General features: G+C 46.8%; 1 protein-coding gene across 1 annotated transcript in view; it reads right to left on the reverse strand.

Moving 5' to 3' along the window:
* TRIM66 (tripartite motif containing 66) overlaps nt 1-12,090 on the reverse strand; it is a 56,851-nt gene that overhangs the window by 18,288 nt on the left and 26,473 nt on the right. The window contains exons 8-13 of the mRNA XM_053673157.1: nt 11,704-11,820; nt 10,364-10,478; nt 9,653-9,799; nt 7,295-7,412; nt 4,536-5,440; nt 2,912-3,073 (exon numbers count right to left, since the gene is read on the reverse strand). Coding sequence (XP_053529132.1) covers nt 2,912-3,073; nt 4,536-5,440; nt 7,295-7,412; nt 9,653-9,799; nt 10,364-10,478; nt 11,704-11,820 — 1,564 coding nt within the window. The remainder of the gene's footprint in view (nt 1-2,911; nt 3,074-4,535; nt 5,441-7,294; nt 7,413-9,652; nt 9,800-10,363; nt 10,479-11,703; nt 11,821-12,090) is intronic.

Below are 12,090 nucleotides of genomic sequence, written 5' to 3' on the forward strand. Positions count from 1 at the left end.
AACCTCTCTGTGTCTCAGTTTCCACAACTTTCAAAGGGGAGCAAGAAAGTGGCTTCCTCGTAGTATTTCTAGGATAAACAAATAGATAAAATGGAATAATTCGTGAAACCATCTATGGAAAAAGTAGAAAATGCTATACAGAGTATTACCATTCATTGATAAGGTGCTCAAAATTTTATTTGGTGTCCTCAAGCTTTATACCCTCCACCCTCCCGAATTGTAGGCTTAAAGCAATGAATGCCCTAAAAAAGAAAGTCCTTTTCCTCATTTAAGAAACTTTATGTATAATTAGTGCTCTCTCAGTTAAGTAGACTCAAAGGTTCCTCTGGGCCAGGATGACAATCTTGAGGTCCCTTTTTCGGGGAGTCCAAGCCATAAAGAAACCTATAAACCATGTGAAAAATTCCAGTCCCTCTGGCCTCTCAACCTCTGCATGAGCCCAGTTAATAAGGGGCAGGGCAGCTGAAGATGAGAAGTTAAGAGTTCCTAGGACCTTCACTAACCCCCCCACCAACCTTCAGCCACACAGGAGGGCAGCATCGCCTTACTGCTCAGACAGCCCTATGGGCCATCGCCCCTCAGCACAACTCCACGCTTGCGCCTGGCTCACCTCCTTTCCTTCCTCTATCCTGCGTTTAGGTACAGAACTGAGACTCATGAAACAAGCAGTGACATTTTCTACATGGCTTCCACTACCACTTGAACACTGGCAAATCCTGTGCTTCCTTCTGAACTACTGACATCTATAGCCAGCTGCCTTTTGGTCATCTTCTAATGCAGCTTCCACAGAAGAACACCAGCAATTCAAAACTTGTTTCTCCTTCCAAACATGCTTTCCTCCCATGCTCACATCTCAGCGAATGGCAAACCAGGGGGCCAAAACAGACCTGGGTGTTAAGCCAAAAGACTTTCTTTCCCTCACTTCCCATTGCCGATCAGACTGAGTCCAAAGCTCCTGTAACTGATCTTTCAAAGTCCTTGCTTCCTCTTTAGTCCCATCATTAGTGATTTCATTCAACCTCTCCTATTTCTCCTCTGTACTATTTTGGTCTCTTTTACTGCAGTTAAAGTGACTTTTCTAAAATTTAATTCAAACCAGGTCCCTCCTTGCTAGAAATTCTTCATTCACTCTTCGCAACCCACAAGACTGGATGCATAGGCCTTCCAGCCTCTCTGGCTTCACTCCCATTCCCCAGCACACCTCATGTTCCCACCAAGCCAACTTATCTGAAGCCCCTAAGTGCCTGAGGCTGTCTCTCGCTTCTGGAGCTTCCTACTCACCATTCCCTTTGACTGCATACTCTAGTCCCCTACTCCCACCCCTTCCACTAGCCTAACTTCTTCAAATCTCATCTCAAAATCATGTCCTCTGGGAATCTTCTCTGAATGGTCCCTTTGCCCAGGGTTAGGTGTCCTTTCTCTGCCCCTCAGTGACTATCACAGCACTTTGTCATCCTTTATTGTTGCCACTTAACTATCTCTCCCTCTAGACTTAAGCTCCACCATGAGACAATTGACCCATGTATGCCTGACACTTAGCAAAAATGTTAGCACATTCTAGGGGATTAATATATATATATATTTATTATATATATAATATATATATATTGAGTGAATAAGTGTTTGGATAGATAGGCAGTTGGCCTAAGTATAAGAATTTAAGAGCCTGACATTAAACCTTTACCCTAAGAGCCACAGGGCCCTATTTACAGCATTTCTGCAGCCTCTACTCCAAAGCATTTTGACAGGTAGAGCAGGACAGGCATAAACAGAAACCACTAATACCAGAGACCTATGCAGACTTCAAGAGTCACCAGGGATTCCCAAGTTAAGATTCCATTTTGGCCATCCCTTACTTTTCTAAACTCTCTTCTCAAGTACCATTGAGATAGACGGGCCTAAGACATGGATGGCACTGGTGCTGCTAGGGAGACACGGTGAAGGGTAGGTACACAGGCAACTTGTGAACTGGGGCTGTAGTCCAGAGCAATGCTGCAGGCCTGAGGGTGCCGGCCAGAAGGGCACAGAATAGCTGACAGAGCTTCAGGTGCAGGGCTGAGTGAGAGGCACCAGGAGGGCTGAGGGGACCAGACCAGAGAAGGCAACAGGATAATAGGAATGGGGCCAAGGTACACAGAGAGGGCTGAGTGGAGGGCATGACACAGCACTGAGGTTCCAGCTAGGAGGATGACAAGGGTAGGGGGTAAAGGGCAGGGGTAAGAGTAAAATAGCTGAGGAGCAGTGGGTTAGGGTTATCACCCAGTAAATGAACACTTCTAGCAAGCAAGGAGATGGGTGGACAGGTAGGGCTCCAGTAGCTGATCTTCAAGAGATCTCAGTGCACCTAGCTGCTCGGGACAATGCCTACAGATCACTCACCCAACAAATTCCGATTCTAAATCTAAGACCAACCAGCTTTGGGGTGTGGAGTCACAAGAAACACTTCCCTTGTTTTCACTGCAGAGAGGAAAAAGTTCAGGCTTTGGATTCTGATGGACCTCATTTAAAATAAACTGCAGCCTTCCACCTACCAGCCACAGAGCCTCGGACCTCCGTTTCCTTAGCTATAAAATGGGGGCGCCCACCTCACAGAACTGTTGGGAGGGTTGAGATAATGCTTATAAAGCACATGCACAGTTCTAGGCACAGAGCAAGTGTTCAATAAATTGGCTCTTTCCCATTCTAAATGACGCTTAATGTCATTTTAAGTATATATGTGGGCATGGAAATGGGGGTGAGAAGGACCCATGTTGCTGACTCATTAGGACAGAAGGCATGAGTCAGGGCTGTGTAACATCCAGGGATGGAACAGCGACACTCCTCCCCCCGCCCAGTCTTCCTCATCCAGCTCCCCGGGGTCTTGGCTGGCAGTGGGTCCCACGTAGTTAGGAAAAGCAGGCTCCGTTAGTACCTTTCTCACCACATTTGTAGAGGAGTGCTGGCTGGTGCTGTCCAGTGGGGGGACACTGTGAGGGGTTTCTGCCCCAGACGACTGGGGCATGTTAGCAGCAGTATTCTTGTCAAGAGAGAGAGCTGGCTTTGGGCCTTCAGATGCTGGGGGCTCATCTGTAGCCTAGAGAAGAAAATAACACCTCAGTGGGTTTCACTGCCGAGTGTAGCCCCAGCAGCAGCAGCAAGGGTTAAAGCCCACCCTGCACTCCCCATTAGCACCACTGTGAACTGCCTAGAAATTCTTCAGAGAGACAGATACTTTTATCCAAATCTTTCTAAGACTACATCCTAATAACAGTCTTAAGATAAAATCCCTACAGAGAATTTTGAACAAACTCTGTCATATTCACCTTAGTAGTTACAATGGTTATGACTTCCATTTAGCTTGGGGTCCTCTGTGAACCCTAGACCTTTCGCGGCCATCGTGAGGATTATTCTATATCCCCTCACAGAAACGGAGCCTCAGAGGAAAACAGTGAAACATGCTCTAAAGTTGTGAGTACTGAGCATAAGTGTGAGACCTTATATTCTGTAATAAAAGTAAAAGTGCACAGAGCTGCTTTGAAGATATAAATGTGATTACAGACTTAAAGAAGACAGCACCATGGGGAAAGTGCAGAGTAGCGGCAAGAGGGTGGAACAGGAAGCTCTGGAGAAGGAAAGCAAAAGTTAAGAATGAAGATGTAGAAGGCAGCAAAGATCCCAGAGGTACAAACTGTACCCCTTCCGTTGGCTTTTGGCTGAGAAAAGAGCATTCGTCATCCCCCAGGGAGAGAACAGGGCCTCCTCTGTGGTGTTACAGAGTCGGCAGACCTGGATCCAAGACTTGGTTCTATCACTCAGTGTTCTGTGGTCTCAAGGCAAATCCCTCATTCTCTCTCCCTTCCACTTCTGCATCTATGGAATACAGATGGTAATGCCTACCTAACAGTGCTGTTGATAGGGCAAATGATATCACGTATATGAAACATACCTAATTTAGTAGACTTAAAATAAAATTTAAGTCTATAGCTGTGTAGTGTTATAAAGAAGCTGCCCATAAGCATCTAATGCACACCCTCCCTCCACTTCTCAAGGTCTCCCTTTCCCCTGTCTGAGCTTCCTAAGTTCCCAGCAAGGAAAGTGAGGCAGTCTGTGGCCGTACCACCCTGAACGCACCCAATCTCATCTGATCTCGGAAGCTGAGCAGGGTCTGGCCTGGTTAGTACTTGGATGGGAGGAAAGTGAGGCAGTTACAAAAATGAGAGACAACCTCCTTTCTGCCCTGGCACTAGCAGGAATCCAGCACAGACCAGAAGATTCCAGTAAAGGTTTCTGGCATCACAGAGGAGAAGAGGGCTAAGCAAAGCCACTCTTGCGAGTACTGAGCCCAGCTCTATGTTGGGACTAGGCACTATGTTCTGCGGAGCTTTCCTGAGATAAGAGGTGAGCCTAGGACAGTCTCGAAATGTGAGGGCTGTGCTCAAGGCCACCCTAAGGTGAAGAGACGTGTTCCTGTGCCACTCTGTGACTAGGAAGGCTGTGTTTCCCTGAGCGATCCTACAATGGGGAGAATATGTGCCCCAAGCCACCCTGAGACTCACCTGCACAGTGTCCTCCTGGCTCTGGGACTGGACGGGTGCTGGCTGCCTCACGATGTAGTTGATCTGCCCCACAATGGTTTGCTGAAGATGCTGAGGTGACTTGGTCTGACTCAGTTGCAGGCTGGGTTGTTGAGCCTGAAGGAGAAGCTCCAGGTCCTTCTGCATTTCCTCCAGCTCAAACTTGTGGTGCATTATGTCCACGTTCTGGGAACAGGCAGGCCCGGGAGAGTTCTCGTGCTGACTAGAAGCCAGATGCTGAGATGGAGGTAGAGGTGGGGGTGGCTGCTGCTGGGGTGGAGGTGGCAGAGGTGGCGGAGGTGGCAGCTGCTGCTGTGGCTGCTGCTGGAAGTGGCTGAGCTTCAGCTTCTGGTGGTGACCAAACTGGACTTGGATAGAGGGTGTCTGTAAGGTGGGCTGGGCATGGGCTCCTTGCTGAGCATCCTGTGGGGGGACGATGCACACCGGCTGGGAAGTCAGCTGATGCCCCAGTCGCTGGGATACGTTCTCCGGCTCCACGGAGGGCTGGGTTTCCAGCCAGGGCTGCAGCAGCTTTGGTGGATGAGGAGTGCAGGGCAGCTCCTTCTCTCTGGGTAGCAGGGTGGAGCACTGCAGTGACCCCAGCTGTTGAGGCACTATCTCAGAGGGCTGTCTAAAGCTGTGGGCTGGGTGTATGCTGGGTGGGGGGACCTGGCCTTTGAGGGAGGGTGAGACTGAGGAGCAGTGAGAGCAACACATAGACGAGGAGCACAGTGCAGAAGAATGAAACTTGTGTGAGGGGTGGCTGAGAGTCTCTTGCTGAGCCACGGGGGACTGGTGGCTTTGATAGAAGGATGATGGTCCCTGTAAACCTCCATAAGCAGGGGTATCTGGCCGGGACAGTTGTCCACCTTCTGTAGTGATGCAGCCTGAAAGTTCGGAATAGAGAGTGTTTCCAAAGGTAACCTGCAGTTGTTCCCTACTTGCTATCTCCTACTCTTAGGACTAATGAAAATCATTCAGGAAACCTGTACCAGGCATAGAGATCAATGAATTCAACCCCTGATCTCTGACTCAGTCTGGAATAAGACCATTAATTGAATCTGTATGGACCAGTTTTGGGGACATGAGCCATTCAAGAAATTAGCTCTGCTTTTACCACATGCTCAGTCCTGCCTCTGTATCCCATTAGAGAAATCACGGACTGCCCTGGCTGCTATGGCTCAGTGGGTTGAGTGCCAGCCTGCGAAACACAGAGTTGCTGATTCAATTCCCAGTCAGGGCACATGCCTGGGTTGCAGGCCAGGTCCCCAGTAGGGAGCGCGGGAAAGGCAACCACGTATTGATGTTTCTCTCCCTCTCTTTCTCCTTCCCTTCCTCTCTATCTAAAAGTAAATGAACAAAATATTTAAAAGGAGAAAAAAAAAGAAACTACAGACTCTCTCAAAAAGCACCCATTCTTTTCTTAACAGAATAGCTCCACAGAGACTGAGACAAAAAAAAAAATTAACACTGGAGCTAGGGAGGGAATGTGCTAGAAAGTACCAAAGAAGAGTCATCCACAAGACAATGAGCACATCTTCAAATACAGTCCTGGGGAGCTGTGGGGGGGAGGCAAATAGGGTGGAAGAGAGGGGGGAAGCTCCACCACCAGCTCAGTAGCAGGCACCAGCACTGTCCTCTGAGGTCCGGGGCCTCCTAAATGAGTAGATGGTATCTATTTCTAGCTCAGTCTAAAAGCCCCTTCGGCTCATTGTTTTGATGAGGCTTACTTAGGGGAAAGCTCAGCAACTTGAGAGCAGAAGGTGTTTTATTCACCTTTGGTCTCTTAGCGCTCAGAATGAGACCTGACCCAGAGCAAGGGCCGCCAAAGTTCTGTTGAGTTAAATCAAAAAGAAGATCGCAGTAAAATAAAATCCTAAATATCATTCATCACTCTGTCAAGTTCAAAAAACTTCCAATGAGATTAATAGCCCAGATGAAGGCAACATTTGGCCTTTAGTTTAACAAACCTACCACTAGGTCGTCAACACAGACACACAATTACAAGTTGTCTATATTCTGCCTAAAGACTGAATGTCACCAAATTATTACAGCCGAAAAGAAAAATGCACAAGATCATAAATTATCTGCTTACATTTCAACTCCAAAAGATGTATACAACATTCATTTTTCTCTCCTCTTTCAACTTTCCTTGCTCTCCTCTGCTCCCTTATTCCTTCTCCTCTTTCCTCTCTTTTTTCTCTCTTTCCTCTCTCTCCTCTCCCTCTTTCATCTCCTTTTTCTCTCTCCCCTCTTTTTCTCTTTCCTCTCTCCTTCTCCCACTCTCTCCTTTTCCCTCCCTCTCCCTCCTCTGGCTCTTCTCCCCCATTTGCTAAGATACCTGTTTGTACCCACACACACGTATACCCTCAAATAACCACAGACACACAGGTTCACCTCACTGCCACACAACATTCTGGAGAGCAGAGCCACTGTCTTCTCTCCTCTCCACCAATGAACCCAAGGTAATGGGGACATTTATGCAGAATGGGAAACTCAGATTTCAACTGATTCTGTTACAAAAGCCCTGCATAGCCACTGGCATTTAAGCTGTCCACAATCTCATCTATACCCATACCCTGACCCCCAACCCCCCACAACAGCTTTGCTGAAGTGACCTCTGGCAGTCTCAGGGAGTGCTTTCTCTTGGGCATATGGTGACTTATCCAGTAAGCTAAGCAGATGTTCTATATTCATTCCCAGCAATTATGTAAAAGCCCACAGTGTAGGCCCTGGCTCACCAAGGGAAGCCAGCTGCTTGGTCCAGAAGTTAGGTTCCCAGGTGAATCTGATACTCCAAGGGGAACCAGGATCTGTGTTACAATTTGTCTCCAGCAATCGCTGCATCTGAAACACAATCTGACAACAGCACCAAAGTCATTTGTTTGGGCATTTGTGCCTAAATGACAACTTCTTCTCCCTCATTCTTTAGACAGGTTGAAGAGCTCAAAGCCCTAGCTCTTTAACCTCAGGTCCTCCGCCATAGGCTCATTCCCTTGAACCTTAGTATCCTGAATATCCCTCTCCTGCCTCATCACCACCCTATCCACCTGGAACTACCCCCACTCCCCACTGATCCCCTCCCTCTTATTGAGGGTTCTGGAACCCCCACATTCTTATTTCTCCCAGGCCTCAAATGGTTTGTAATTCCTCTCAGGAAATCACTTGCCTGGAAGTCCTCGCAAGGGTGCTCCATTCATTCTATCATATCTCACGTTACAAGCCTATGAGAGCAGACGTTCTCTGAGCTCCACATTGCTGTCTTTCCACACTCATGTAAAACTCCCTTCCATCCTAATCAGCTGAGCTCTCCTTCCTTTCATTTATTTCCTATCCCTAACTCTGGCAAAGGTTCCTCTTATCCTGCCACAATCTAGTTATGGATGAGGTCCCAATCAACATCTTGGCCTGTTACTTCTTTGATGTCTTTGCTGTCAATCAGCTTCACCTCTCTTTTCAGTTCAGTCATCCTTTTCATCATCTAGGACCATTTTACCTATGAGATTATAAAATCCAGTAACCTATTTTAGTAACCTATTGCCTGATCATAACGAGTTCACACTCTTTCAGAGCACACTCTCCAACCTCGTTGAACTCTGTAAGCCTGTCCCATCAACCCACAGGGCCAACTCAGCTTTCCATCATTTTCAGCGCCACTGAAATAACACCACTGGTGTTGTTTCAGCATAACAACACCACTGGTGCCCGAATTCCCTCCTCATCACCAATGCCTACCTTCATGGTAATTTGGCCATTCCATAGCTATGTTATCTGGGGTTATTTCAGTGATCATTAACCTCAGTCTTTTTTCTTGTCAGTTCCTTTCTTGTCAGCTACCTCTTCCACTCTCCTCAAGGACTATTGAAAATCTTTACATCTCTCTTCAGTGACACCTACCCAATGCCTAGCCCTCTTATTATCACCTTCAACTTCACAGAGGACAAAAGAGATCAATAAGGGCAGGCTCCCCAAAACTTGCATCCCTCCCACCTCCAAACTTAACTACATTATACTGACACCTTCCCATACTCCCATCTCACAGGAAAGAAATGCTTCTTATGTTTAAGGTCAACCACCTCACTCTAGATCCCACATCTTTTTGCCTTCTCAGCACGCTCACTCCAACACACAACTCTTCTCTTTTCAACTTCAACCGAACAAATGCATGCAAGTGTTTTCCATATCAAAAAGAAAGTCTGTCTCCTTCTCAAGCCACCTTCAATTTCCCATCTTTTCACTTCTGTCTTTCCTTCACCTTCCATCCTCGGTCCCCCTCCTCATTCTAGCTTTTAACCAACCCTTCCTGCTTTGCTAGAATTTCTTTCATAAAGTCACCAGGGGCCTCCCAATTCCCAGATCCCAGGTCTCTTCACTATTTATCCTCTTTCACCTACATAGCAATGATAACATCGACTACTTGAAATTTGAAACTGTTCATTTTTATGTACCACACATTCCTATTTCTCCTTAGATCTTTGCTTCTCACTTTCCTGCACTCATCCTCTTCCCCTCTTCTCTGCTGAAACTCATGGTATTTCCCTGGGTTCCAGATTGTTCTTCTCTTCTCCCTTCACAGACTTTTCCGAGGGGATACTACAGATATATCAGAGACTCCCACATCTCTATCTCTTCTGACTTCCAGAACCATCTATCAAAACAGATTTTGGATATGTCCTATTAGAGGTCCTACAGGTAGCTTAGATTCAAGGTCCTTTGCCATATGCTCATTTCCTTGAATCTTAGATCTTCAGAGCCTTCTCCTGCCTCCTCATCCAATTATAAACTGCACCAGCTTCTCTCAAAATTTTGCTCCTTCTCCTGTGTATCACCCTCCTCCCAAGCCTAACACTTCAACATTATCTTCAACTTCTTTCCTTTTAGACCCCCCACTTAAACCCAAATAACTTTGTTTGGGATGACCACCACACTCCCAGTGTCCAGGATAATTTCTAAATCTGTGACCTAAGACAAATAACTACAGAATTTCCCAGCTGAGTTGCCTACAGGAAGGAGGAACGATTCCACTGCAGGGTTTGGTAAAAATGGCATTCACTTACTAACTTAAAGGCAGTGACTGAGGGGTTAAGAATTCTTCTTACCAGCTCTTTGCTGAAGAGGAAAGGGATGCTGGTTTTGCTGCAGACAGCCCAGTTGATAAAATTCTGCACATGCTCAAACTGACGGTTGAGGACCATGATGCTCTGTAGCTGCTGCTCCAGCTTTCGCTTCCTCTCATTAGTAATGCCCTGTGCACAGAGAGAGAAGACAGAGTTCCTGGTCCTATTCTTGGACTGAAGTCTTACTTGGGAAATCTGGTGGTCTGTGTGTGTCAGTGTGGACACTGACGGAATCAGATGAGACTGCACCTGACAGGAGGACAACGAGACAGAGTGCTGCCATGAGCTGCCGAGGGATGGAGGAAGGGAGGGGGAAAGAGTGGGTATATTTTATAGTGCAAATATGGAATAGGTAATGAATGTCTATATCTCTTGGACATAACTTGATGAAGAAAGTGGGTTGTTACACAACTCTCTTCCAAGGCTATAATGTTGCATAGTCCAGGAAGGCAGCTGCCTTACAACCATAGCACTGATGGGAGTTTGAACTAATTTCCCAGCCCTTAATTAGCCACCCTCCCAAAACTAGACTGGACACTTTAAAATCTAGGGAGCAGGAGAGAATTATGGAAACTGGACATGTAAATTCTGGTCCAAGCAGCTCTGAGTCCTGGAACTAGTTTGATGTGCAACTGGTTTCTGACCTAGGGAGTACACAGAACCCATCCACCTGACCAATTTGTCCACATATACCTCCAACTCTTCTATGAGCCCGTTGGCCTGTTTGTTCAGCTCATTCATCAAAACCATCTTGGCCATTTTGATCTGGTTTTCCACCTTCCTGTGCTGATGCTTCACCTCAAAAATCCTGTCAACAGGATAAAACATAGCATGGTAAGCCCTTCCCTCCAGGACTATGAGGACCTGGAGACAACAACCTAAGAGCCAACAACTTGGAGGATGCCCATTGAGATCAGGGCCCAGCATGCACCAAATATAAAGAAATGAGAACCTTCCTCCACCACCTCACCCTTTGTACAACCCAGCCTACTTGATCCAAGTGGGCCAGTGGCACAAAGAAATTTGGTTTTCTCTAAACAAACCTCAGGGCTACACCCAAGTCAATGTAGCAGCTCACTAGGGCACACAGCAATAAGGGAAGGACAGAGTAAGTGAGTATGATTTCATGTAATCTGTTGTCTTAAAAAGAAGGACGCTGCACCAAACAGTGCCATGCAGTAACAAGAGCACGGGCAGAAACACAGAGCAGACTAGGGGCTGCCAAGAACTGGGGGTGTTGGGGGAATGGGGAATGACTGCTAATGTGTATGGGGTTTCTTTTGGGGGTGATTAAATGTTCTAAAAGTAGACAGTAACAATGGTTGCACAAAGCTATGAATACACTATGAACCACTGAATTGTACATTTTAAAAGGGAAATTATACTGTATGTAAATTATATCTCAGTAAAGCTGGTAAAAAATACAAAAGAACATGGGCTTTGAAGTCACACAGACCTAGCTTCCAAACTTAGCTCAGTCACTGATTAACAAATCACCTATCCTCAACAGTAAAATGGAGGTAACCCCTGACTCAAAGAATGGTAAAAATTGAACAAAATAATGTGTGTATGATGCCCAAGTCAGTGCCTGCCACATGATGAGCTCTCAGTACCTAGTAATTCCTCTTCCTCCGTAAAATGCCAATGACTCAATATCACTCATAGATTTCTACAGCAAACAATGGGGAAGGGGTAAAGAAGGGCAGATTAGCACTTACTGGTTGTACCCTTAGGCTAAGTGGCACCCTCTTCCCCAGTTATCTGCCCTGTGCCCTGGTCTCAAGCACCTACCTCTGAGTATTTCATGACCACTCTCAGAAGGCATGTACTTTGGCCCAGATTCACTCTGATCATCCTGCCCTAGTTTGGTCCCATTCCCTAAGTGATGACCTGCAGCCCTTTCACAGGCCCTGAGACCTCTAAGGCCAGGACATATGCCTTCTGAGACGTGTGTCTATATCTGTTTAATGGCATTTCCAGGATGTGAAGGAACAGAGCATTTTCCAAGCTAGCAAGGGGATAGCCTGTGCTACCTGTCCTCAATTTGCTTTGCAGATGTCTGTAGAGCAGATTTTTTATGGGCCACCTGTGTAGTCACACTTTCCAGAAGCATCCTCTGATTCTGCAGAACTTCTTCAAGATGTCTGCACCTGGAGGAGGAGGCAGAGAAAAAGCTGAGGAGAGCTGACTCTTATTCTGAACATGCCAGCCAAGCAAGAATCCCCGCAGTGCATGTCACAGCCAGGCCAATGGAGGCTGAGATTGCATCTAGGAAAAGTCAGAGATACTGTCAGCTCTTGGCCCTTTAGTTCTTCTTCCCAGGGGCTGAAGGTTGGCTTAGGCAGGGAAATAATTCTGATATACTGGAAGCCCGACACTCCCACAAGAAGGGAGTCCAGAGGCCTCCCCAACCCCTCTGA

The sequence above is a fragment of the Artibeus jamaicensis genome, unplaced genomic scaffold (assembly GCF_021234435.1).
Source record: "Artibeus jamaicensis isolate MK-2021 breed Jamaican fruit bat unplaced genomic scaffold, CSHL_Jam_final contig_797, whole genome shotgun sequence".
Taxonomy (NCBI): Eukaryota; Metazoa; Chordata; class Mammalia; order Chiroptera; family Phyllostomidae; genus Artibeus; species Artibeus jamaicensis.